The sequence below is a fragment of the Euprymna scolopes genome, chromosome 12 (assembly GCF_053919585.1).
Source record: "Euprymna scolopes isolate OS-2025 chromosome 12, ASM5391958v1, whole genome shotgun sequence".
In the NCBI taxonomy this organism is placed as follows: domain Eukaryota; kingdom Metazoa; phylum Mollusca; class Cephalopoda; order Sepiida; family Sepiolidae; genus Euprymna; species Euprymna scolopes.
In genome coordinates, this window is record NC_136493.1 from 153,441,104 (window position 1) to 153,468,016 (window position 26,913).

The 26,913-nt window shown below is 33.4% G+C and overlaps 1 protein-coding gene across 1 annotated transcript in view; it reads left to right on the top strand.

Annotated features, from left to right (window-relative positions):
* Nucleotides 1–26,913, top strand: part of LOC145291565 (integrin beta pat-3-like) — a 219,688-nt gene that overhangs the window by 190,458 nt on the left and 2,317 nt on the right. Inside the window, exons 17-21 of the mRNA XM_080137631.1 lie at nt 5,088–5,197; nt 8,478–8,570; nt 10,626–10,770; nt 23,420–23,521; nt 26,734–26,906. Of these exons, the coding sequence (XP_079993757.1) occupies nt 5,088–5,197; nt 8,478–8,570; nt 10,626–10,770; nt 23,420–23,521; nt 26,734–26,906 (623 nt within the window). The remainder of the gene's footprint in view (nt 1–5,087; nt 5,198–8,477; nt 8,571–10,625; nt 10,771–23,419; nt 23,522–26,733; nt 26,907–26,913) is intronic.

Below are 26,913 nucleotides of genomic sequence, written 5' to 3' on the forward strand. Positions count from 1 at the left end.
CAGACGACATTAAGAGATTCAGTCAGTCATTGCATGTATGTATTGCTCTTTCTAGAAGATTGTGGTGATTAAGGAGACGAAGCGCTGTCTGAATTTTTGGTCTCAACTGTTTATTGAAAGAAAATTTGGTCCCTTTAAAGGGTTTAGGTGGCTCCCAAAAAGACCAATTCGAATAAATTTAGAATTTTCTCTGATTGGTGAAAATCCAATTGCTTGTTTTCATTAATTCAAGTTTGCAAGAATTTGGTGCACAGAAACGAGTTTATGCACTTTGATTTTGGACAGCGAAGTGTAAACGTCAGTGCTGCAAGGGTTGGGAAGGCTTTGATAACCTACCATTTTTTTCTAGTGTTTTTTATTTTTATTTATTTTATTTTTTTCAAGATTTTCGTCATCGCATTCCACATCATCCATAAATCTGTGCATATTCTTCTTTTAAATAACATCAACAGCCCTTAGAGTAAATGTGTTATTATGGTGAAAATCTATAGTTTACGAGAAGATTATAGACCAGCATGCTCTCCCTCTAAATTTACTGTTCTTGTGCCTAATTTGTTATAAAAATTATTTAAATTTTCTAACAGATGTCAAGTAGGACAATTTTATTATTCATTTAGTAAAAAAAAAAAAATGGAGCTGCTCTTGATTTTTCTAAATAAAAAGAAGCATTCCACACTTGCAAAAAATGTTTACACTCTTCCCACTCTCCAAAGACACCTGTTTCTAACTGATGTTCTCATAATCACTACGCGTTGCCTAAAAATATGATCAGTGAAATTTTTTCCTCTCAGTAGTATTAATTGAATTATCTCCCTTGAACCGATATAGATTGAATTATCTCCCTTGAACCGATATAGATTGAATTATCTCCCTTACATTCTACTGCTTAACCTTAGAAATCGTTTATAATCAGCTTTTACCTTTCGCCCCCATTTTAAAAACTAAGATTATCCGATTGTCAAAACAGCAATTATCTGGTTATCTGTTAAACATTACTGATTTTTCAAATAAATTATTCTAAATATAACGTCATAAAATAAATTCGATTCTGAGACAAGGCAGTTTTAAGCCAGAAAATGTCCCTTTTGATTATCTTTGTCTCGCATAATGGAAAGTCATGGCGAAACTCATGAAGTATTTGTAATGTAATTCATTATAAATTGTTTTTGTAAAGAAAAAAAATATAAAAAGAAAAATTACATCTCTGATTAATTTTAGTATTGTAAAAACAGTTTTTTTTTTTTTTTTTTGGAGGGCGGTGCTGAAATAATGTTATTATTTAGAAAGCCATTCTTAAAATGGGGACAGGAACTTAAACTATTCGGTACTTTCACCTAACAATTTGATGAACAAAAGATACCGTAAAAATTAAATTGAAAACCTTTGATTTTATTTGAATTATAATAGAGGAAACTTTCTGAACTGACACTGTCTTCCCTTTTACAAAGCAACAACTGGAACTAAATTTCAGTGCCTAATCTTTACCATAACCTAAGATTTTGTCATCATTGACTTAAATAGTTAAAAAATATTTTTGAATTTTTAAAAATGATAATATAACTGTTATAGTTTCATTAAAAAAAACTTATAATTCTTGCTTACGTGATTACATGATCTTTATTTAAATACATCCTTTTTATTCTTGTATATATTCTTTTGGCCTCAATTAAATTATGTACGGTTCAATTGAATAAAGCTTTGATAAGTTCTTTTTGTTTTAATTACACTACAATACATTACAAGTTATTTAACTGACTTTTTTACTAATTTCTTTACGGGGAAGGTTATTTGATTAGACAGATTCGATCAAGTTAATAAACTCTGGAAACTGTGGTACCGAAACTTTATTTACTATTTGTCTACCAAACTCGAGGTCTTTTACTTTAACGTTACTGTTGCTGATATTATCAAGTGTTGTTCTGAGTTTGAACATCATATTGAATTGTTAAAAACCATTTACAATAAAGCTATGGCAGACTGGGATGGCTTCTGTACATTTATATCAGATCTACCTCTGCGTTCCATGTTTAAAAAGGATGTGTCCTCTATAGTATCAGACCTGACGGAATGGTTAATTGTAGGTATAGACCGATTCATATCTTCGAAAAAGTTCCAGCAAAAATCTAACAGTCAGCCATGGTTTTCTCCAGAATGTGCTGCTGCCATTGCGCATGGAAATCACATTTTCCATTGCTTCCAATGTAATAGATGTATTGAGACTAAAGCCACTTTCAGGACTGCCAGCAACCATTGCAAGAAAGTAATAAAGAACACAAGAGAGTTGTATGCTCAGTCTGTCAAGTCCAAAGTAGCTGAGCAGCGGCTTGGTTCCCACCAGTTTTAGCAAATAGCAAATAGAATCCTCAACAGAAATGTGTGCTCTATCCCAACTATCATCAATGGACCTGAGTTAATCTCGTCAGCATCAGACAAAGCCAAACTCTTTGCCAAGAACTTCACAGCTAATTCTACCCTTTGTGACCAAGGCCGCCAACCCCCAATATTTCCTCCTGTATCAGAAAACATGCTACATGATATACAAATATCTGTTTGCGATGTTGCCAAGCTAATTAAAAACCTTGATTCCAGTAAAGTAACCGGCCCTGACTGTATTCCAATTATAGTGCTCTAAAAATTTCAACCTAAACTAGCACCAATACTTACAAAACTGTTTAAACGTTGTCTTAAGGAGAATTGCTTCCCATCACCCTGGAAAATCTCATCAGTATGCCCTGTATTTAAGAATTCATGTGATCGCTCATCACCCTCTCAGTTCAGACCAATAAGTCTCCTGTGCATCATGAGTAAGTTACTGGAATCTGTGTTAAATAAAGAAATAATCAACCATCTCAGCAAAAATAACCTTCTTAGTGACACACAATATGGTTTCCATTCTTCTAGATCTACAACAGATGTGCTTACAGTTATATCTCATAGGATTAGCGAATCGCTCGACAGAGGCAACCTTTCTTGGGCAATTGCTTTTGACATATCAAAGGTCTTTGATAAGCTTTGGCATAAAGGTTTACTTCACAAGATCTCCAGCTATGGTATAACTGGAAATGTCTTCTCCATTATTAAATAATTTCTCTCTGATAGGTTCATAAGAGTAGTAGTTGATGGTTAGAAATCAGAAGCTCACAGTATCAATGCTGGAGTCCCTCAGGATTACATCCTGGGCCCAACTCCCTTCCTGATTTACATTAATGATCTTCCAAATCACATCCTTACATCATTTGTAGACATTTCTGCTGATGACACTACTATATATGGTAGCACATCTAAGATCGTAAACAACCAAGTTCTCTCCAATTCTCTCTCCTCTGATCTTGAGCACGTGGTACAATGGGGAAAGGAGTGGCTGGTTACTTTAAATGCACCAAACTTCTATCTTTACACCATCAACGTTCTGATCCCCATCTGGCATCAATTGAAATGTATGGCTCTCGTCTTGGGGAGGCCTCGTATTTTGATAAGCTTCTGGGCTTGACCTTTACTCCTGATCTGAAATGGAACCCGTACAGTAAATCCGTTGCCAAGGCCACTGGAAAAATGGTGGGATCCTTCTATCGATCCAGTAGATATCTCACTGCTGATGCAATTCTCTATCTGTATGAGAGCCAGGTACGTCCAAGGATGGAATACTGTTGCCACATCTTGGCAGGAGCTGCTAGAAAGGACTTGTCCTGCCTCAATAGAGTTCAAAATAGACTTTGTAGCCTCATAGGAAATGTCCTTTTCTCTTCCCTGCAAATTCTATCTCACAGAAGAGATGTTGCGAGTTTGTCTCTGCTTTATCGTTATTTTTATGGCAAGTGCTCGACTGAGCTCCAATCTATGGTTCTCCCCTCGCCAAACTTTCACAAGAAACACTTGTCTAGCATAAAACACTATTAATAATTCCCCCCACACTTTATCTGTGCCTAAACCTAAACGTAGATTCCATGAAAAAAGCTTCTTTCTTAGAACTGCACGCCTGTGGAACTCTCTTCCGTTCTTCTGCTTTCCAGCTGACCACAATCTGGTTGTCTTCAAGTCGAACGTAAACAAGTTCTTGATGAGCCGTTCCACTTAGTTAACAAATTTACCTAATTACTATTACTAACAATTACTATATTGTTCAATTGACTATTGTGCACTTAACTCTTATCCTCGAGTGGTCTCTGGGCCTTGATAAGTGGTTATGCCTATGTAAAATAAATAAATAAATAAATAAAAACTGCAAACGTTATTCAGCAAAACATCTACTTTCTATGCGTTTACAACAAAAAAAATGAATCCATTGTTCAGTATCTTCAAGTATTGAATCACCTTGCCACTGACTGTTGCTTCAAGGATATTACTGCAGCAACTTATGGGGATGATTCTGTCCGTGATGCGTTTATATGTGGCCTTTCGTCTTCTCTGATACGTGGACAACTACTTGAAAATGATATGGCAACTCTCCAGAAGCTTTGGAACAAGCTGAGTTGTATACCTCTCCGATTGGTTTGCTTCTACTACTATAACTAGAACCACTGAACCGCGTATGGAGTGTGACTCTGTAAAGTTATCGGCAGCCCTTTCTACTCATAACCGATGCTACAATTGTGGAGGGAAACATTACCCTAAGGATGATTGCCACCATTGACCTGCTCCTGATAAAATATGCTGAAAATGTGGCAAACTAGGTCATTTTGCCAAAGTTTGCCATTTTACAAGACCGACACTTTCACGTTCTACTTCATCTGTTATAGTAGCCTGTGCTAACGATATTGATAATTCTCTTGTTACTAAAATAGTAAAATTAAAAGGTAAACCACTTACCGCCCTTATAGACACAGGCAGCTCCGATAATTTTATTAGTGCTAGTCTCATTAAAACCTTGAACCTGTCTACTTGGAAACAGGATTTTGTAATTTCTATGGTATCATCTGCCCTTTCTCTCAAACTATCTGAATATTGCACTAAGAATATTACATTCAACAGTTTCGATATTTGCACTATTTTTCTGTTTCTTCTTCTGTTGATTTCTTCTTGTCACTTTTTAAAAAAATTATTTATGGACGCTTGTATAAAGTCTCATCTTTATTTTATTATTCTTACAGGTTCAACACATGGCGTTTGTAAATGTGGGAAATGCATTTGTAAACCTGAATACACCGGTGCAAACTGCAATTGTCCAACAAGTAATGCGACCTGCTTGACCAAGAATGGAGTGAGTCTTGTTTTATTCTCTTTTGATAAATCTGCTAGATTTCCATCCGAAAAAGATGAAAAACCATTTAATTACATAAGACACGAACTTCTGTGTCTTATGTAATTAAATGGTTTTAAAAAATATTTCTGTGGCTTTGATCAGTTCAGCACTCTGGAGACCTCCCACAAGATCTTTTACCAGGAAATTTAAGCATGCAAAGAAAAAATTGGGTTCTTGTCCAGAATTCAACCTATATTAAAAAACCAAAAATACAGAAAAATCTATGATGTACATGCTCATGACAAAACGAAAATGTCATATTCCTAAAATCACATACATTCATCAAGTAGTTTTATTTTTAATAAAAAAATCGAGTAAATCTTATTGACCTCAGAAATCTGCACAGAATTTTGAATGAAACCTTTTATTTAATCCATAGATTTGGCATGTTCTTGTTCTGTCAGCCATAACTGCGTAGAAGTCCTAAGTTATTCGCAATTGATCTTTCAATCTTCAGAAAAGTATTACAATTGAATTTTATCAACTACATGAGGTGTACTTACAATTCTAGTATGAATTTTGGGATAACTTTAACCTATTTTTTGTTTTTACATGTACAATTTTATTACTTATTATAAATCATTACTTTTTACGACAGATTATCATATTTTTTATTATTTATTACTACCTATTATTAGTATGTGTGTATGTATGTATGTGTATATATATATGTATATATATATATATACAGGGTGTCCCAGAAGTCGCGTCCCATGCAGATTTATATAAAAACCAATATGAATATCAATGAATATCAATTTTATTAATCAAAATCACAATAGATGCTCAAATTGTTCACCTTCAGCCTGAATACATGCATCGATTCTCTTTATAAAACTATCTTTTACTCTAATGAGGAATAAAATCTGAAACAAAAAATATATGGTGCACGACTTCTGGGACACCCTGTATATAATCTCAGAATCCTGAGGCAAATAGGAACTCCGATAATGAATCTTGTGGTATTGAGTCTTACAAAATATCTTTAAGACATAACATTATATAAGACAATCCCAGCCAAAAAGAATTCTATCAATATATATATATATATATATATATATATATATATATATATATATATATAATCACTAGGGTTATGACAAGATAATATTGTTTTGACTCTCGAGTATATATCCAACACAATTAATCAATCGAGAAACACATCATTCTATCTTAAAACATAAAATATTAACTGATATATACTCGAGAGTCAAAAGAATGAAAAAAAAACATTCTCTTGTTATAGCTCTCATAATCACTAGTTCCCATATTATAGTAAATTCTGTATAAGGTTTGCTTAGTAGTTGATTGTCGCCCAGCATATATGTTCTGCTTCTTTGAGTCATTCTCCACTGGTTTTCTCTATATTTTTTACTCAGGTTTCTTTTTTCCTCTATATGTGGTCACCGATACCCGACTTTTCAATCGGCTTTTTGATGTTCTTCTAGCCTTACTTTTAGTGGTTGTCATGTCTCACGTTTGTGTAGTTTTTAACATTTATATGGAATCTCACACACGGATCTTATGATTTTTTCTGTAAAGGATTTGACTTGCACAACATACTTTATGAAGGTTGAGTCACTTCTGAATATTGTCATTTTTTTTTTCAACAATTTCTTCATGTATGGTATACAAACTATGGTGAGTTTTTGGGTCGTGTCCTTTGCTGTTTAGTTTACATTTTTGGGAACTGATGTCATACTCTCTGGATAGTTGTTTCGGTGGAGGGTTTCTCTTTAACTGTCCATCTTCTCTTGATATGCACTGATGTTACTACATATTGCTTTTGCTCTGTGTTGTAGACACCGGGCGATTCCTTTTTTTACTTTATATGGATGGTGGGAGTTGCAGTTTAGATACTGTCCAGTGAAAGTTGACTTTCAATATACAGATGACATAAACCTTTGACCAGTGCGAATTATCAACACATCTAGAAACGATAATTTGTTATATTCCTTTGACACCATGACCTGTACAGATGGACGGATAGTTAACATGGTCTAGTAACGTTTGGCCATATTCATGATAGGGGCATAGTATGAATATGTCATCCATATATTGCAGTCACTGTAGAACAGGTTCTTGACTTCCTGGTAGAAGCCTAACATCCATAATGTTTGCTTGCAGAATCACAAGTGCAACAAAGGAAGTAAAAAATGATGTAATGATGCAGAACCTTTTGATTAAATTGCAGAAAATATGTTCAACACACCCTAGATGACAAATACATGCAAATGTTGTTGATGTGCCACTAACAAATAAGACCTCCAGTAGTGAAATAAGGATATAAAAGGATGGTAACATTTAATGCTACTAAGACGAAGCTCCTTTCCTTTAACTATTCCAGCCATCGATTGGCATGGATAATAACACTCTAAGAGTTCCTCATTCAGCCTAACATTCACAGGTAACTTGAATTGGGATAAATAGAAGACATTGCTAAGGTTGTTGCAAAGAAGGTGGGCTCCATCTACTGTGTTAGAAAAACTCACGCTTCATAATGTCTTCTATCTTTACAAAGCCACCATTCACCCATGCACAGAGTATTGTGACATATGGGCCAAGGCATCAACCAAGTGTCTTTCCTTATTGGACAAGCTCCAATAAATAATTTTTAATCTTAATAAATCTCACACTTTCAATCAATCTCCAATCCCTGCCCCATTGCTGCAATGTTGCATTCCTGTGCAAGTATTTTAATGGAATGGACTTTGACAAATTTGTAGCACTAGTGAAATCCCATTCTTTGATTGTAAAGGTCCCTCCGATGCCAGAGAGTCTTCTACTCAGTTTCTTCCTTTGAACTACTAGATTTTGGAATTCCCTCCCTATATCCTACTTCCTCGACTGTACTAACATGCACAAATTTAAATGTAAACTGAACAGACATCTCGCTGCTCAACTTCCTACTTTAAGTGTCCTTAATTCACAGTAGTCTGTTATGTTTTGATGGTGATTTGCTTTGTTTGGGGGTGAAAGAGTAAAAAAAAAAATAAAATAACGATAAAGAATTTAATTTTTTAATCCAAGAAAAAAATCAAGGACAAATATGATGCCAGATAGGAAGTGATTTCTACTAAATTTCAGGTTCCTAGGTCTAATAACCTACAAGTAATTAACAGACAGATGCATGTCTCTTGTATTAGTAAGCTAAAAATGGAGGAACAATTTTTACACAAATTTTGTTTCTTTTTAATTTTTTTTTTTATAAAATTTCTTTAACTCTTTTTTTTTCTAGGAACTCTGTAATGGTTATGGGGTTTGTGAATGCGGAGATTGCAAGTGTAATGCCTCGTCTGGCTACAAAGGAAAAACTTGTGAAGATTGTCCAGTAAGTTGAAATGTTTATTCTAAAATTTTTGTAGAATATTTTTTGGTCTATTTTTTTTCACCCATTTCTATTTCATTGTATTTTTTTATTTTTTGAAATGCTTTCAACCTTTTTCCAAACTTTTTATGAAAAATATTAAAAATAATTTGTTTGAACTTCTTTAAATAACTTTACAAAATAATGTTTTCAATCATGTGACCAATCTCTTCTATTCAAAAAAGTGGCAACCATGCAAAATCCATCGGATTCATCACTAACACTTGTCAACAAGATTGCACATATATTTTGCTGTATCCATGAATGGTCTACCTTTCAGAGTTAATACCAGAAAAATGAAGAGAAAAAATGTATTGAGTGAAAAACAATACAAACATATAAAATATAGAAAGGTCTTGTTAGGTACAATAATAGAAGTCCGTGTCGGGTAACAGCAACTGGTAAACAAGACAAATCATTTGTAAATCAAATCCAAAGTTCAAAGATCTTGATTGAGAAAACAGCCCTTCCTCACATTCAGTCAAAACCGTTGTTGAAATCTAATTCATAAAACTCACTGTCTGTCTCTCTCCTTATTTTCAAACTCTATCTCTTCCGAAACTAAAAGTTGCAGAGCGGTACTAGGGGCCTCAAATAATTTTTTATTGACCATTCCTTTATGGATCTTTAGTCGGTTAAAATAATTTTTAAAGAGGTCAAAATTAAAAAAAATCATTATACATTTTGTACATTCGTCTTAGTTTATTTTTAATCAGTTCATACATGTGTCACGTTGATACAGTGGTAACATCACCAGCTTTGAATGCTACAGTTTTGTTTTTGGTTTCGATTCTAGCTGATGGCACTTAAATACTTTTTTTTTAACTTTTGAAATCACGACTATCATAATATATATGAAATCTGGACAAATTAAAATATCCTATTTAAGCGTATTTTACGACTGGGCAAAGCCTCCCCCCCTTCACTATTAGTTTCTAATAATCCTTGTGCAGATCTCTTTCTGAGGCAAGACTAAATAGTAAGGCCATCAAAGAGATTGTTGGTCAAAGTGAGATTACTGCGCAAGTGCCGGCGCTCAAGAGAGGAAAGATTAAGCTTTTCAAGTCTTTCATTGGGCAGATCCTCTGGTTTCATCACTATTTCCAGTTGCCAATTGTTGAACTCTTTTCATTGTTCTGCTCATTCTTTCAGGACAAACGAATTTTATTAAACTCGTCATCCAAGTGAGATATTATTTATTTTATCGTTTTAATTATATCAATCAAATTATTTTTTTTGTTTTCATTCCAAACAAATCATATTGCGACTGAAAACAAAGGGCTACTGTGATAGAGGACAGATTAGAGAGTAGCAGCAAGATGTTTGTTCACATTACATTTTTGCATGTTAGTGGGATGAGGGGGGTGACTTAAATAAATGGTGCTTCTACATTATTGAGACGAGATTTTGTAATCAATAGTTTTCATATAAAAAACAATGGTTTCAACTGATTTTTTTATCAATTCTAATAAGTTGCAATGGTAGCTTCCAAATTATGCAATCGGAATTACCTGTATTTTACTGAATTATTAAACAAAACAACTTTAATAGTGTTAACAGGTGAAAATATGCCGCCATCTTTGTTTAATTCGAACAGAAAATTACCTTCCTTTCGAATTCTCCTGTGTCTTACAATCGTTTTCATCAAATTCTATTTTTTATTTTCTTTAATAAATAATTTTCCATCTTATCGGTTTTCGTAATTTTTTTTGATAAAATCATCTTAAAAATGAGGAATACGTAGATTTCATGTGAAATTCAGTTTTACGATTTCCGAAAATCTCATCCCAATTCTGTAGAAGCACCAAATAAAATATTTCTTTCCAATAAAAATAAATCTAGTAAAAAAAAAAAAAAATTTTCTGAGAATTTTTTTTATTTCCAAAAATACTTTTAAAATCAAAATTTTTTACATTTTAATTTTTTTGTTTGTAGTGTTATGTGGAAATCGCGTCGATAATTTTATTTATTAAAAAAAATATATTTCTAAACTTTTTTCTTCTCCCTTTTCTACAACAGACTTGTCCAAATAAATGTTCAGCCGACAAAGAATGCGTGAAATGCATCAAAATGAACGAAGGAGAGAACAATTCTTCAGCGTGCAACCAACTTTGCAATCATAAAGAGGTCGAAATTGTTGATGAACTTGAAAAATCAACAGAAGGTAAAAATCTTTGTTTTTCCACATGAAACGAAATCTTCATGTCAAGATCTGAAAGAAACAGATTCTCTGTTGCTTTTTTTTAATTTTTGCTCGTCTCCAACAAGACATATTTCTACTGAAGTATGTGGCTACTGTGATAGTGCCCAAATTTATAGTGAAAAACCGTGGATAGATGAGCAGTTAGATGTTGTTCACATTACATTTAAGTTCCTACATGTTGCTGCGATTTTGAATGAATCGAAGATTATTGTTGGCATTCACTTCCACTGGTATCTTTCTCGTTAGAATTCTTTATAGAATCAAGTACTTACGGGAGGGATACTGAAGGTTGCCAACATTCCTAAGTGAAAGTGTTTCTGTGAGATGAATAGTATTTGAACTTGACACACCCAGGTTGTCAGTTCGTATCATTAACCACTTAACCACTGTCACCTTGCTGTTGCCGCAGAGGAGTAAGGGAGGGAACTCCAAAGGCAAACACTTTGAGAAAATAAAATATTAAAGCAGAAAATCTTCTGCCATCTAGAGACCTCTACAGAGAAGGGGTGTGATTTTGCTGCTAATTGAATGGGTCTGGGACGTTTGTGTTTTGGGAGTACAAATGCATTAAGTTCATCAGAACACATTCTGCAGACGTACTTGTAAAACGAGCATGGAACTGCAACACTGTGACAGGTCAGAGATCGGCAGCCAGTGTGTGATCTGTTAGGTTAGAAATTTAGAAAGAACTTAGTGGTTGTTACACCAACCCAGATGTGATAACAATATTCTATGCATGGTCGATTGGTGGCTTTATAAAGATATAGATAACTGACAGGTGTGAGGTTTTCTAGCCCTGTAGAGGGAGCCCACCTTCTTTGCAACAGCTTTTCTAATGTCTTCTATGTATTTCTTCCATTTTATGTTGCCTGAAAATGTCGGTAAGAGTACTATCAGCAACGGTCATTAGTGGTTGGAGAGCAGCTTTGTCTTAGCAGTGTTACGAAGTTGAGTTTCAAGATCTCATTTCTATTCGTGAAGCTTTCTCGCAAAGAAAACAACAAATTAGCAGGAGCAGTAAATACATTATGGAATTAGAAGGGACAGCTCCAACCATGACAAATAATAGCAGCAGCAGCTAAAAACAACAATATTTACAAATCTTTACAAATCTTTGGTTAATTTCCAACAATTTGATTGGCTGTCAAAATCCAACTTTGACCAATCAGAAAAGACTTGCCATAGGAGCTGGGCACCTGCTATGTTTACGTTTGAATAGAGAGGGGCCCAACTGATCTAGGAGACTGGCTTGCTAGAGCCTGGCACACGCCACATGAATCCCTGTCAGTTGAAAACCCAACTTCAAACCCTGGTGCTACCAGATCAGGCTGCCTATTGGCTTCCTGAGACGAAACGCACCTACATCGATTTCTGTTTTTGTTTTCTATTCTCTTTTGTAAAACTTAATTATGTTCTACAAAAACAAAATAAAAACAACAGCCCCCTCCCCTTCCCCCCTCCTTTTTTCCTTCTCTACTTCCCGGTTGACCCTGTCGGCAGGGCATTAGAATACGCCGACTGCCCCCCTGCAGAGGGTAAAAGTCCCTCAACGGGGCTACCTGTTGGCCGTGGGTGGCAACCCGTGATGCCTAGGAAAAGGATCCTGGTGGCTGAGCAACCGATGCCTAGGGAAAATAAAGGTACCTGTAGCAACACTCTACTTTGGCCTTGTACTAGGCTAGACGGGCGGTTGGAGAGGCCCGATCCAACCAATCGGCTAGTCATGTCAAGCCCTAACACTTACACTGAAAATGTCAATTATAACATCTAAATAAAATTAAAAATAAAAAAACTTAATCCAAAGATAATACATTTCATTACTACAAACATAGACAAACCAGTTAAGTGTTAGAAGGCGATGGCAAGGGCCAATCAATTGATGAGACAAAAACCACACAACTGCTCCCTAACGAACGTTTCTATCAAACTGGGAAAGAAGAAACTAAAGGAGGAAACAGGAAATGATGGAACAAACTCAATCAATTGAGTATATCTCTTTTGTATCCCTGGGATGAAAGGGCGAATGGGTTTCCCCCCTAACATCTCCCAATTTCGGGCTCCGAGGAGGGTGGGGAGCAAGAGAGATGAAAATCTAAACAAACTTCTATGGATATAATAAACCCAAACAAAAAACCCAGAAATCAAAAAAATACTACAAAATCGAAAAGAACCCACTCTGACGTAACCAGCTCAGACAGTGAACAAGAATATAACTATGAAATAATTGATAAAGAAAAATATCCAAGATTCATAGTAATCGAAACCTTGGAAGGAAAAAAGATCAGCGATCTATCTCCATTCCTAATCGAAAAAATTCTGTCTCAAAACAGCAACCCAAAAACAGCAAAAAAAATGAAAAATGGCAATCTACTTGTCACAGTCGACAACTATAAAGACGCAAAAAACATCTTAGAGATGGAAAAATTCCATATCTATAAATGCAAAAGTTATGCTCACGAAAGACTAAACACATCAAAAGGTGTTATAAAAAGCCATGAATTAAGCTTGGCTACAGCAGAAGAAATAGAAAATGCCCTAAGAAAACAGGGAGTAATCGATCACGTCCGAATAAACATAAAAAGGAATGGTCAAACCATACCTACAAAAACCTACATACTAACTTTCAATACACCAAAAATTCCCAAAGAAATAAAAATCGGATACACAATAGAAAAAGTAGAACAATATATACCAGCCCCTCTGAGATGTTATAAGTGTCATAAATATGGACATAGCAGAGAAGCATGCAAAGGACAGAAAGTATGTGGAAAATGTGGCTTAAAAGAACCTAACCATACTGAAAGTGAATGCCCAAACGAAACAAAATGCCCAAATTGCCAAGAAAAACACCCAGCATACTCTAAAATATGCAAAATCTACACAAAAGAAAAAGAAATAGCCGAAATAAAATACAAACAAAATGTGCCCTTTCCTGAAGCAAGGAAAATAGCAAGCTCTCGAGAAAAAATAAACACTTACGCAGACATTACAAAAACTTCAAACCAAACAACCCAAAACCAAGACCTACTTAAACTAATCTCCGAACTCAAAAATTTAATTGAAACTTTAAAAACTAACCAAAACGAAAACAAGAAACAAATATCAGTATCTTTGAAAACTCAATCAAATGACCTAAAACAAGTCCCAAAGAGCAAAAAAGAACCCGAACAGCAAAAACCACAAATAAACCGTGAAAGATCCAAATCACGTATAAGGACAAAAGCAGAAGATAAAAACACAATATCTGGAAAGATGGAAACAGAACGGGAAAACACAAATCCTCTTTCCAAAAACCAAAGTAAACAAAAAACAGAGACAATATTAATCGAAAATGAAAACAAATTTGAATTGATTGAAATCGAGAGTCACAGGAAAAAACCTAGCTCCAAAAACAGAACTGACCAGGAAGAGAAAATAGAGACTGAGGAACCAAGCAGTTCAAGTAAACACAAAACAAAAACCACTCAAAACACAACAAACCAATAGAATAATAGATATAAAAACCTAAACAAAAACCAAACAGAAAAAAAAAAAAGGGAAAAAAAATTAATAATTAAACGAACTTATGGAAATGAATAAAAACATCATACAGTGGAACTGCAGAGGCATAAAACCAAACTACGAAGAAATCAAACATATAATAGCACAATATGACCCCAGCATAATCGGCCTACAGGAAACTCTTCTAAAAGAAACGGACACCATCAACTTCAAAGGATACCACATCTACAATCAAACAAACAGATCACAAGCAGATAATCGACCCACAGGTGGCACTTCAATTATAATAAAAAAACAGATACCACATATAAAATTACAACTCCAAACAAGCCTTCAAACAATAGCAATTAAAGTTACACTTCACCGACCAATAACCATTTGTTCAATATACATTCCACCTAAACATAAACTAAACAAAACCGAAATTGAAGATCTTATAACACAACTCCCCATACCTTTTATATTAATGGGGGACTTCAACGCCCATAACAAAATGTGGGGAAGTGAGAATATTAATCAAAATGGGAAAACCATTGAATCATTACTGGAATCACCCGAAGTAACTATATTTAATGACAAAACACACACATACCTTCACCCAGGCACAGGAACGACATCAGCTATCGACCTAACACTATGCTCCCCCACAATATTTATGGACTTCCAATGGGAGGTACATAACGACCAGTGTGGCAGCGATCACTTCCCAATTTTTCTCAAAACCCAAGAACCTACAACAGAAGAATCAAAACCAAAATGGCAAATTAATAAAGCTAACTGGACTGAATTTAGCAAACTTTGCACAAATCTAATTAATCAAGAAATAGTTAACAAACCAGATCCTATGTTAGCTTTCACCAATACACTAAACGAAATAGCAACCAAGACAATCCCAAAATCTTCCACCAAACCACACCCAAAATCAACGCCATGGTTCACAATAGAATGTAAGCAAGCAATAACCAACAGGAAAAAAATGCTAAAACACTTCAAACAACATCCCACAAAACCCAACCTTCAAAAATACCTACAAGCACGAGCAAAAGCACGCTATATTATAAAAAAAAGCAAAAAAGAAACCTGGCAAAACTATATTTCCAAATTGAACAACAACACGCCATCAAAAAAAACATGGGAAATAATAAGAAAAATAACTGGAAAAAAACTTGGAACACCAATAAATAATATAAATACACCAAATGGTAGACAAACTATAGACAAAAAAGAAATAGCAAACATAATCGCAAATGAATTCAGCCAAAACTCATCATCCAACCACTACTCCCCCAAATTCCAAAAATACAAAAACAACGCAGAAAAAGAAAAACTCAATTTCACATCCAATAACAAAGAATACTATAACACCTCTTTCACTATAACAGAACTAAAAAATGCAATTCATAAAAGTAAAGATACAGCTACTGGTCCAGACGACATCCACTATCAATTTCTAAAACACATGCCAGACACATCTCTCAACATTCTCTTACAGATAATTAACAAAATATGGTGGACTAGCAATTTTCCAAAACACTGGCTCGACTCCAATATCATCCCAATTCCTAAAGCAGGAAAAGATCACTCCAACCCTACCAATTATCGTCCTATCGCCCTGACAAGCTGTATATGCAAAACAACAGAAAGGATGGTCAATACAAGACTAATGTGGCATTTAGAAAAATATAACCTCATCTCTACGCACCAAAGTGGATTTAGACAAAATCAAGGTACTAATGACCAACTTATTCGACTAGAAACATATATTCGTAACGGTCTAATAAGAAACCACCACGTGGTCTCAATCTTTTTTGATATCGAAAAGGCGTATGACACCACGTGGAGATATGGAATCTTGAAAGATATTCATAATATGGGAATCAGAGGAAACCTAGCAAAATTTATCCAAGAATTCCTATCCCACAGAACATTTAAAGTATGCTTAGGAAATACAACATCAGATGAACACACACAAGAAACAGGGGTACCACAGGGTAGCGTACTATCTGCCACCCTTTTTCTAATTAAAATCAACAGTATAATCGAAAATGTTAACATGGGATTCGAAAAAACACTATTTGTTGATGACTTTTCAATAACTTACTCATCACCAAATATGCCAACTATTGAAAGACAAATGCAACATTGCCTTAACAAAATAGACCTTTGGGTTAACCAAAATGGATTTAAAATGTCCAAAAGCAAAACCACATGTATCCACTTTTGTAGGAAACGAAAATACCACCTTGACCCACAGCTCAAACTAGATGGACAACCAATACCAGTAGTACAACACACCAAATTTCTAGGGATCATTTTAGACAACAAACTAAACTTCAAGGAGCACATTAACAAATTAAAACAAAAATGCTTAAAAGCAATAAATATCTTAAAAATAGTATCAAAACTAGATTGGGGAGCAGATCAAGCTACAATGCTCAAAATATATCGCTCACATATCAGATCCAAACTGGATTATGGTTGTGCCATATACAGCTCTACTTACAAATCCTACAAAAACAAACTACTAACAATACAGAATCAAAGTTTAAGACTCAGCCTGGGAGCCTACCGAACTTCTCCAATGGAAAGCCTTCATGTAGAAGCCCAAGAACTACCCCTACACTTAAGATGGAAAAAACTAGCGTTACAATACGCAACAAAACTACAAACCAACCCCGAAAACCCAACATACAAAACTACCTTCAACTTACAATGTACAAACTCTTATTCAAGGAAACCAAAAAGTATACCCTCCTTTGGACACAGAATTAAAGAAATAATACATCAAATCAATGAAAACCCTGACAATATAATTACTCAGAAAACAAACGACAGACCCCCATGGACATTACACAAACCAGAAACCGACATAACACTTACTACTTACAAGAAAAACATTACAAATAATATAACAAACAGAAGCAACTTTGGAGAACTAAGAGAAAAATATGCAGAATACATAGAAATATACACCGATGGGTCCAAAACTATAAACGGAACAAGCGCAGCATGCACAGATGGACAAAATCAATATCAAATAAGACTGCCCAACGAGGCTTCAATATATACAGCCGAACTGCAGGCCATCAAAATAGCTCTCAAACACATCAAAGACATCAACGAACAAAAAGCCATAATATATACAGACTCCCTATCCTGTATCATGGCCCTTGAAGTAAAATCTAAACATCCTTTTATCACAGAAATTATACAAGAATACAATGAAATAACCGAAAAAAACAATAAAAAAATTATAATAGCCTGGATACCAAGTCATGTCGGCATTCCAGGAAATGAAAAAGCAGACAAACTGGCTAAAGAAGCCACAAACCACCAAATGGACAAAATTAAAATACCACACACAGACCTAAAAAGAAAAATCAACGAATATATAGAAAACATGTGGCAAGAGGAATGGAACAAATGCACTGCAAACAAATTGCATGAACATCAACCAATAATTAAAAACGAAAAACAAAAAATTTTTAAAGGAAGAAGAGAAGAAATTGTACTAAACCGAATAAGAATCGGACATACAAAATTAACTCATTCCTACCTAATCAAAGCGGAGGAAACACCAAATTGCACACTCTGCAATCAACAACTAACAATTAAACATCTACTGACAGAATGTAGAAAACACAAACACACTCAGAAGAAATATTTTAAAACAACAAACATTAGAAAAGTGTTCCAGGAAGTGGAACCCCAACAAATCATAAACTATTTAAAAGAAACAAATGTATTCAAACTCCTATAAAGCAAACAAGTAAAATTCAGTTTAGAAAAACAAATCTCTTACAACTAAAACAATTTTTCAGAAAACCTAAAACATCTTGCTTCAAAAAATAAACTTTTTCAAGAAACTTAAAACAATTTTACAAGAAACTGAAAATCTATTATACCAACAAAACTTTTTTGGCATTAAATGACTCTTAGAGGTTGAAATGCCGTTAAACAAATACACTCACTCACTCACTCACCCAACTTCAAACCCAAGGAGAGCAACCAACTTTAACCCTGGCCAATTTGGCCACGGGTCTCGACTAAAACCAAGATATGAGGAGTACTACAACTTCACCGGTCTACCACCGGCTAGTACTGACTTCCACACCAAACCACTGGTCAAATTCCCAAACTAAGAATCAACAAATTCATCAAAGGTGCTACTACTAGATACTTGCCCGAGGTATGAGATGGCTGTAGACAAAGTCGATATTGCTAACTGGCAGACGACATATCTACAAGGACACTAGGTAGGGAGTTGAGCAGCGAGATGTCTGTTCACATTATATTTAAACTTCTGCATGTCAGTACAGACAGAGAAGCAGGAATTCTAAAGCCTAGCAGTTCGAGAGAAGAAACCATTAGAGTAGAAGGCTTTCTGGGATATAAGGATTTCTACTGTGTATGGGGTGGGATTTTGCTGCTTGTCAGATTAGTGGGGGGGAGGGTAGTCGAGGGGGTACAAGGGATTTTCGTTCATCAAAGCATATTCCATTAAAAGTTCAAAAATAATCTTAACTCAATCTAAATATTTTCGTTTGGAAGTTGAAAAGAATGTGTTATGTTGCAGTCTTGCGATTTTTTTATTTTATTTATTTATTTTTTTTCAGCGTTTACTTTCTACTGAAATTTCGTTAACCGTTAAATGATTTATAATTATTAAGGGAAATAACTCGTACGAATTACGTTAAGTGTGTATTGTTTCTTTAGTTTATATATTGCTGTTACTATTATTTATTTTTATTTTTTATATCGTATTTCCTGTCAGTCCCAAGCAATCTGGTAAAATTTTAAATGTATTCACTTATTCAGATATATTTTATTTGTATATATTTTATTTCATCGCAAACAATGCATATTGCAATTGAGATGTAAGCAACCATTGTAAATTAGAGATCAGATTTATAGGGGACTCTTTAAGTATGGAGTCATGCAGCAAGATGTTTGTTCACATTACATTTGAATTTTCTGTATTAATATAGTCGAGCAGGGAAACAGAGAGTAAGAAAAGAACATGAAAATGTTCTATAAACCAAACCTACTATTTGAGACTTTTTTTGAATGAAAATAATTTTGAAAAAAAAAAATTGTAAACCAAACCTACTATTTGAGACTTTTTTTGAATGAAAATAATTTTGAAAAAAAAAAATTGTAAACCAAACCTACTATTTGAGACTTTTTTTGAATGAAAATAATTTTGAAAAAAAAAAATTATAAACCAAACCTACTATTTGAGACTTTTTTTGAATGAAAATAATTTTGAAAAAAAAAAATTGTAAACCAAACCTACTATTTGAGACTTTTTTTTGTATGAAAATAATTTGGAAAAGAAAAATTATAAACCAAACCTACTATTTGAGACTTTTTTTGTATGAAAATAATTTTGAAAAAAAAAATTGTAAACCAAACCTACTATTTGAGACTTTTTTTGAATGAAAATAATTTTGAAAAAAAAAAATTGTAAACCAAACCTACTATTTGAGACTTTTTTTGAATGAAAATAATTTTGAAAAAAAAAAATTGTAAACCAAACCTACTATTTGAGACTTTTTTTGAATGAAAATAATTTTGAAAAAAAAAAAATTATAAACCAAACCTACTATTTGAGACTTTTTTTGAATGAAAATAATTTTGAAAAAAAAAAATTGTAAACCAAACCTACTATTTGAGACTTTTTTTTGTATGAAAATAATTTGGAAAAGAAAAATTATAAACCAAACCTACTATTTGAGACTTTTTTTGTATGAAAATAATTTAGAAAAAAGAAAATTATGCAAAAATTCTTCAAACATTGCACTGAGTGCAAATTGTATGTGTTATAGATAAAGCAAAGAAAATCATGTAACCAAAAAAAAAAGATACAAAAAAATTCATTTTTTTTTTTTTTTTTTAATGAAAAGATCACAAATTAAAGAGAAAGGTCAGATCTTATCAAAAATTATTCAACAAATTTAATATTTTTTTTAGCATCATTACTAAAATAATTTAAAATGAAATGCAGTTAAGAAATAAGTTAAAAACAATTTATTTTGCTTTACCTAATCATTTGTGCCCTATTTGTGTGAAAAAATTTAATACATATTAAGTTAATGTAGTTTGCTTTAAGCATTGTTTCGTGGACGTTGTTTTACAATTTGTTAATGTGCTGAGGGAGACAACTCTCGTTTACTAAAAGATTTGTTCATCTTTTCATCTCATAATTTAGGGCGCGATATTTTTTATTAAAACATTAAAAAAAAGCTGCAACGATTATTTTTTTTAATGTAATAAAGTTAATGACATTATTTTAATGTAATAAAGTTAATGCCATTTTTTTTAATGTAATAAAGTTAATGCCATTTTTTTTAATGTAATAAAGTTAATGCCATTTTTTTTAATGTAATAAAGTTAATGCCATTTTTTTTAATGTAATAAAGTTAATGCCATTTTTTTTAATGTAATAAAGTTAATGCTATTTTTTTTTAATGTAATAAAGTTAATGACATTTTTTTTTAATGTAATAAAGTTAATGACATTTTTTTTAATGTAATAAAGTTAATGACATTTTTTTAATGTAATAAAGTTAATGACATTTTTTTAATGTAATAAAGTTAATGACATTTTTTTAATGTAATAAAGTTAATGACATTTTTTTAATGTAATAAAGTTAATGACATTTTTTTAATGTAATAAAGTTAATGACATTTTTTTAATGTAATAAAGTTAATGACATTTTTTTAATGTAATAAAGTTAATGACATTTTTTTAATGTAATAAAGTTAATGACATTTTTTTAATGTAATAAAGTTAATGACATTTTTTTAATGTAATAAAGTTAATGACATTTTTTTAATGTAATAAAGTTAATGACATTAATAAGACAAAATGTAGTCTTTACGCAACTATTAAGAGCTTGTCTTTGTTTTATCGTTATTTCCATGGCAGATGCTCGTCGGAGCTCCAATCTCTAGCCCCCCCCCCTGCAAATCCTTTACGAAAAACACCCGACTAGCTGAAACCACTGTCAAAAATTTTCCCCACTCTTTATCTGTACCTAAACCAAAACGTAGATTCCATGAACAAAGCTTCTTTCTTAGAACCGCATGTCTGTGGAACTCTGTTCCGTCAGTGTGCTTCCCACCTGACTACAACCTGGATGTCTTCAAGTCCAACATAAACAAATTCCTGATTATCCGCCCTCTTAAGTAGACATTTTTATTAAACCCCCACACTAACGTACTGTACATACAATAACCCTTATCCCTGAGTGGCTCCCGGGCCTTGATAAGAGATGATCACCTTGTAAAAAAAAAACAAAAAAAACGTGATGTTGCCAAGCTAATTAAAAAACTTGATTCCAGTAAAGCAACCGGCCCTGACGGTGTTCCAATTATAGTACTGAAAAGACTTCAACCAGAACTAGCGCTCATACTTAAAAAATTGTTTAAACGTTGCCTTAAGGAGAATTGCTTCCCATCACCCTGGAAAATCTCATCAGCATGCCCTGTATTTAAGAATTCAGGTGATCGCTCATCTCCCTCTCAGTACAGGCCAATAAGTCTCCTGTGCGTTATGAGTAAGTTGCTGGAATCTGTGTTAAATAGAGAAGTAATCAACCATCTCAGCAAAAATAACCTTCTTAGTGACACACAATATGGTTTCCGTTTTGCTAGATCTACAGCAGATTTGCTTACAGTTATATCGCATAGGATTAGTGAATCTCTCAATGGAGACTTCCTTTCTAGGGCAATTGCTCTTGACATATTAAAGGCCTTTGATAGAGTATGGCATATAAAGGTTTACGTCACAAGATCTGCTATGGTATAGCTGGAAATGTCTTCTAAATTATTAAATAATTTCTCTCTGATAGGTTCATAAGAGTAGTAGTTGATGGGCAGAAATCAGAAGTTCTCAGTATTAATGCTGGAGTCCCTCAGGATTTCATCCTGGGCCCAACTCTCTTCCTGATTTACATTAATGATCTTCCAAATCACATCCTTACATCATTCGTAGACATTTATGCTGATGACACTACTATCTATGGTAGCACATCTAAGACCGTCAATGACCAAGTTCTTTCTGATTCTCTCTTCTCTGATTTTGAGCATGTGGTACAATTGGGAAAGGAGTGGTTGGTTACTTTTAGTGCATCTGAAACCAAACTTCTCTCTTTACATCATCAACGTTCTGATCCCCATCTGACATCAATTGAAATGAATGGCTCTCATCTTGGGGAGGCCTCATGTTTTGACAAGCTTCTGGGCTTGACTTTTACTCCTGAAGTGGAACACTCCTGAAGTGGAACACATACATTAAATCCGTTGCCAAGGCCGCTGGGAAAATGGTGGGATCATTCTGTTGATCCAGTAGATATCTGCAATTCTCTATCTATATAAGAGCTAGGTACGTCCAAGGATGGAGTACTGTTGCCACATCTGGGCAGAGAAAGGACTTATCCTGCCTTGATAGAGTTCAAAATAGACTTTGTAGCCTCGTAGGGATGTTGTTTTCTCTTCCCTGCAACCTCTGTCTCACAGAAGAGATGTTGCGAGTTTTCTCTGCTTTATCTTTATTTTCATGGCAAGTGCTCAGCTGAGCTCCAATCTATGGTTCTCCCTCGCCAAACTTTCACAAGAAACACTTGTCTAGCAGAAATTTCCCCCACTCTTTATCTGTACCTAAACCTGAACGTAGATTCCATGAACAAAACTTCTTTATTAGAACTACACGCCTATGGAATTGTGTTCCGTTTTCCTGTTTTCCAGCTGATTACAATATGGTTGTCTTCAAGTCTAACATAAACAAGTTTTTGATGAGCCGTTCCATATAAGTTAACAAATTTACCGAATTTCCATTACTAACGATTACTATATTGTCCAATTTCCACTGTACACTCTTTAACCCTTATCCTCGAGTGGCCTCAAGGCCTTGATAAGTGGTGATGCCCATGTAAAAAAAAAAAAAGATCAATTATGAAGCTTGTTTCATATTTTTAAACATAGAATTTATTGTTTTGTCTTAAAATATTTATTGAAATGTTTTGTTTTTACTTGCTTATATATTGATTTTATTTTTACTTAATTTTTATTTTGTTTCTGATTTAAATGTTTGTCTTTTTTTCCAGGTAAACAGAAACCGTGTTTGTTTGAATTCGATGACTGCATAATTCATCACCAGTCGATTAAAAGAAATGGCGTGGAAATTGTACAGATTCGAAAAGTCCGCGGTAAGAATATTTCCCACCATTTATATATGATTTATTTTTTAGGGACGGCAAACTTTAAATTGACAACTCTATTTCTTTAAAATTTGGCAACTTTCAATTATTTTGAGTTCACTAGGCTTGGCAATTCCTCAAGAATAGACTGACATCTGAACAGTGTTTTCAAATTGCAAATGATATCAATTTACTGAAGGGGAAACAACAAATATTTTACGTATTGAACCTGTCAAATGACCACTTCATTCATACAATTTAACCCCATTAGACTATTTGGGGATATGTAAGGTCCCATGTCTATGTTGATAAACCAGACACAAAAGACCACTTGCAAGACATTTGATGCCTTATTGCCGAAATGCAGCCTAATTTAATGCGTAGAGTTGTGAAAATTGGATCTCTAGATTACAGCATATATTACACCATATACACACAACCATATGCCCAAAATTGTATTTAAATTACAAATGCTAAAAATTAATCTTTGGGATAAAACATTTTTATAAAAACCTGTTTTTGTGATTTATTTTAATTAAAATTAACCATCTATAAAAAAAAAAAAGAGCAAAAAAAAACGTATTTATGAATGTACATCCTTTAAACGTGTGAGATGTTTATACATGATCTTCTATTTTTCCACTTCTGTCATAAGTTGCTTCTTTCCATTGTTGCCATTTTATCTGGTGGTTGCTACAGAAGTAAGCTTTTCATGGAGAACAAAGACACAATGAGACGTTCGCTGGGTTTTCATCAAGATTATATTTGGAGAGAATTGACTCTGGAGAGAGAGATTAATGTTATCTTAACATCTATTTCTTAATCTTTTCTTATTAAATGAAATGAGTGACACTGAACAGATATTAACTTGTCTCAACTTTGTCATCCATCATTCTATCCTGGCAACGATTCCGTTTTGTAGATCTGGGTTATCATGTATTCAGTGTGACCCTTGTCAAACTTCACGCTAGCTAACTTAATCACCACTGATGTAGGGTCCCTAATATGTAACGCTATTCATATCTTGGATATTATTCTTGCAACCTTTCAGCTGATGTAATACTTAGAATAATATAAGGTTACAATCACGAATTACATGATTGATGGAATAAGAACAATCTACTCCCTTTATATACATAAATATATATATATATATATATATATATATATACACATAGAGATAAAGCAACGAATGAAGTTTTAACGCGGTTAATGCAAGTGCTCAATATCCAAATAGGGCACAATATAATTTATTTGTTTTACATAAGTATTTATATGTTGCTACACATTCATAAGCATGTTTCAGTGAACCAGTTACAAATAACTACATTTCTTCAGGTGATATTGCTTTTACAAAAGTTAAGTTCGTAACCCTATATATACATGTGTGTGTGTGTGTGTGTGTGTGTGTGTGTGTATAAATATATATATATATATATGTCTGTGCACACACACACACTAACACATATATTTGTGTGTGTGTAAATATTTGCAAAAAAAAAGATGAAATGCTAAGGACAATCAGAAGCTTCAGTCAGAATAAAATTCAGGATAAAAATAAAAAATAGAAAACAAAAAAAAAAGTACAATCACAAATTATAAATCACAAATTATAAATCACAAATTATAAATCACAAATTATAAATCACAAATTATAAATCACAAATTATAAATCACAAATTATAAATCACAAATTATAAATCACAAATTATAAATCACAAATTATAAATCACAAATTATAAATCACAAATTATAAATCACAAATTATAAATCACAAATTATAAATCACAAATTATAAATCACAAATTATAAATCACAAATTATAAATCACAAATTATAAATCACAAATTATAAATCACAAATTATAAATCACAAATTATAAATCACAAATTATAAATCACAAATTATAAATCACAAATTATAAATCACAAATTATAAATCACAAATTATAAATCATAAATTATAAATCACAAATCATAAATCACAAATCATAAATCACAAATCATAAATCACAAATCATAAATCACAAATCATAAATCACAAATTATAAATCACAAATCATAAATCACAAATTATAAATCACAAATTATAAATCACAAATTATAAATCATAAATTATAAATCACAAATCTCTAGGTATTTTAATGGTGGATGTTCCGACAAAGTACAAGACCTTGTACCCGCTCAACATAAATGCCCCCAGCAAACCTGACAAGCAGCAAAGTCCCACCCCTACACAGTAGAGATCCCTAGGTGTAAGAAAGCATTTTACTCTGACAGTTTCTCCCCAGAACTGTTAGACTCCCTTCCGGGATCCTGCTTTCCCAACTGTACTGACATGCAGAAATTCAAATGTAATAGGAACAGACATCTAGCTGCTCAACTCCCTACATAGTACCTCTGCAACTTATGTCCCTGATAGTAGCCCCCTACATCAAAATGGCACTGTGCCTTGTTTGGGGTGAAATTGTAAAAAAAAAAATTATTTAAGATTTCTACTTGGTCATGGCTGATAGACTGAGAACAATCTACATCTGGTCTAAATAAATGGTTCCATTTGAAATTCCATACACATTTTAGAGTTCAATAAGAAGTTCACAAAAAAGGCAAAACAGCCAAGATGAGAACAATAGTCCGGATCATCAAAATTATCAATCCTTATCTCAAAAATTTTGTTTCAAAATTGTTTTTTTACATTTTTTTATCAAAAACAAATTTTAAATACAATGCATTAATAAGATTTGATATTCCAAGTTTTAATCTAATATATTTGATTGCTTGTCTTAATTTGTTGTTGATATTTTTTGCAGAGTTTGTGTCAATATATTAATAGATACAAGGATTTTAACTCTTCTTGAACCTCAAGGGTTGTTGGAACTCTTTAGTAATGAAGTCAATTTTCTAGATGAGAAAATCGGAAGGAGCAGTCTCAATAATAAGCGACCTGTACTTTTAAGTGCTTAGAAACATAGCAGATAAAGTGTCATGTCAAACTCTAGCAACCATTTATTGTGTTTTCTTCGAGTACTACTAAGCTTTAAACACATGATAGCAGAGCGTAGTTATGGGTTATGAGCCCAGCACGTTTCCACTGTGCCTCCTCCCCCAGTACTTTTGAGAGGGGGGGGATTAAACAAATGAAATGTATTTGCTTTGAATACTATTATAACGACGCAAACAAATAATTCCTTTTCTTTTTTTTTTTTTTTTTTTTTTTTTCAGACTCTGATTGCATGCAAGAGATTAACATTCCGGTTCTAATTGCGGGCATCATCGGAGGAATTTTCTTCATCGGAATTCTCATGCTGGTCATTTGGAAACTTGTAGTGAGATATTACGATAAACGGGAAATGGCACGCTTCAATGAAGACCGAGAAAAGGCGAAATGGACTCAGGTATGTT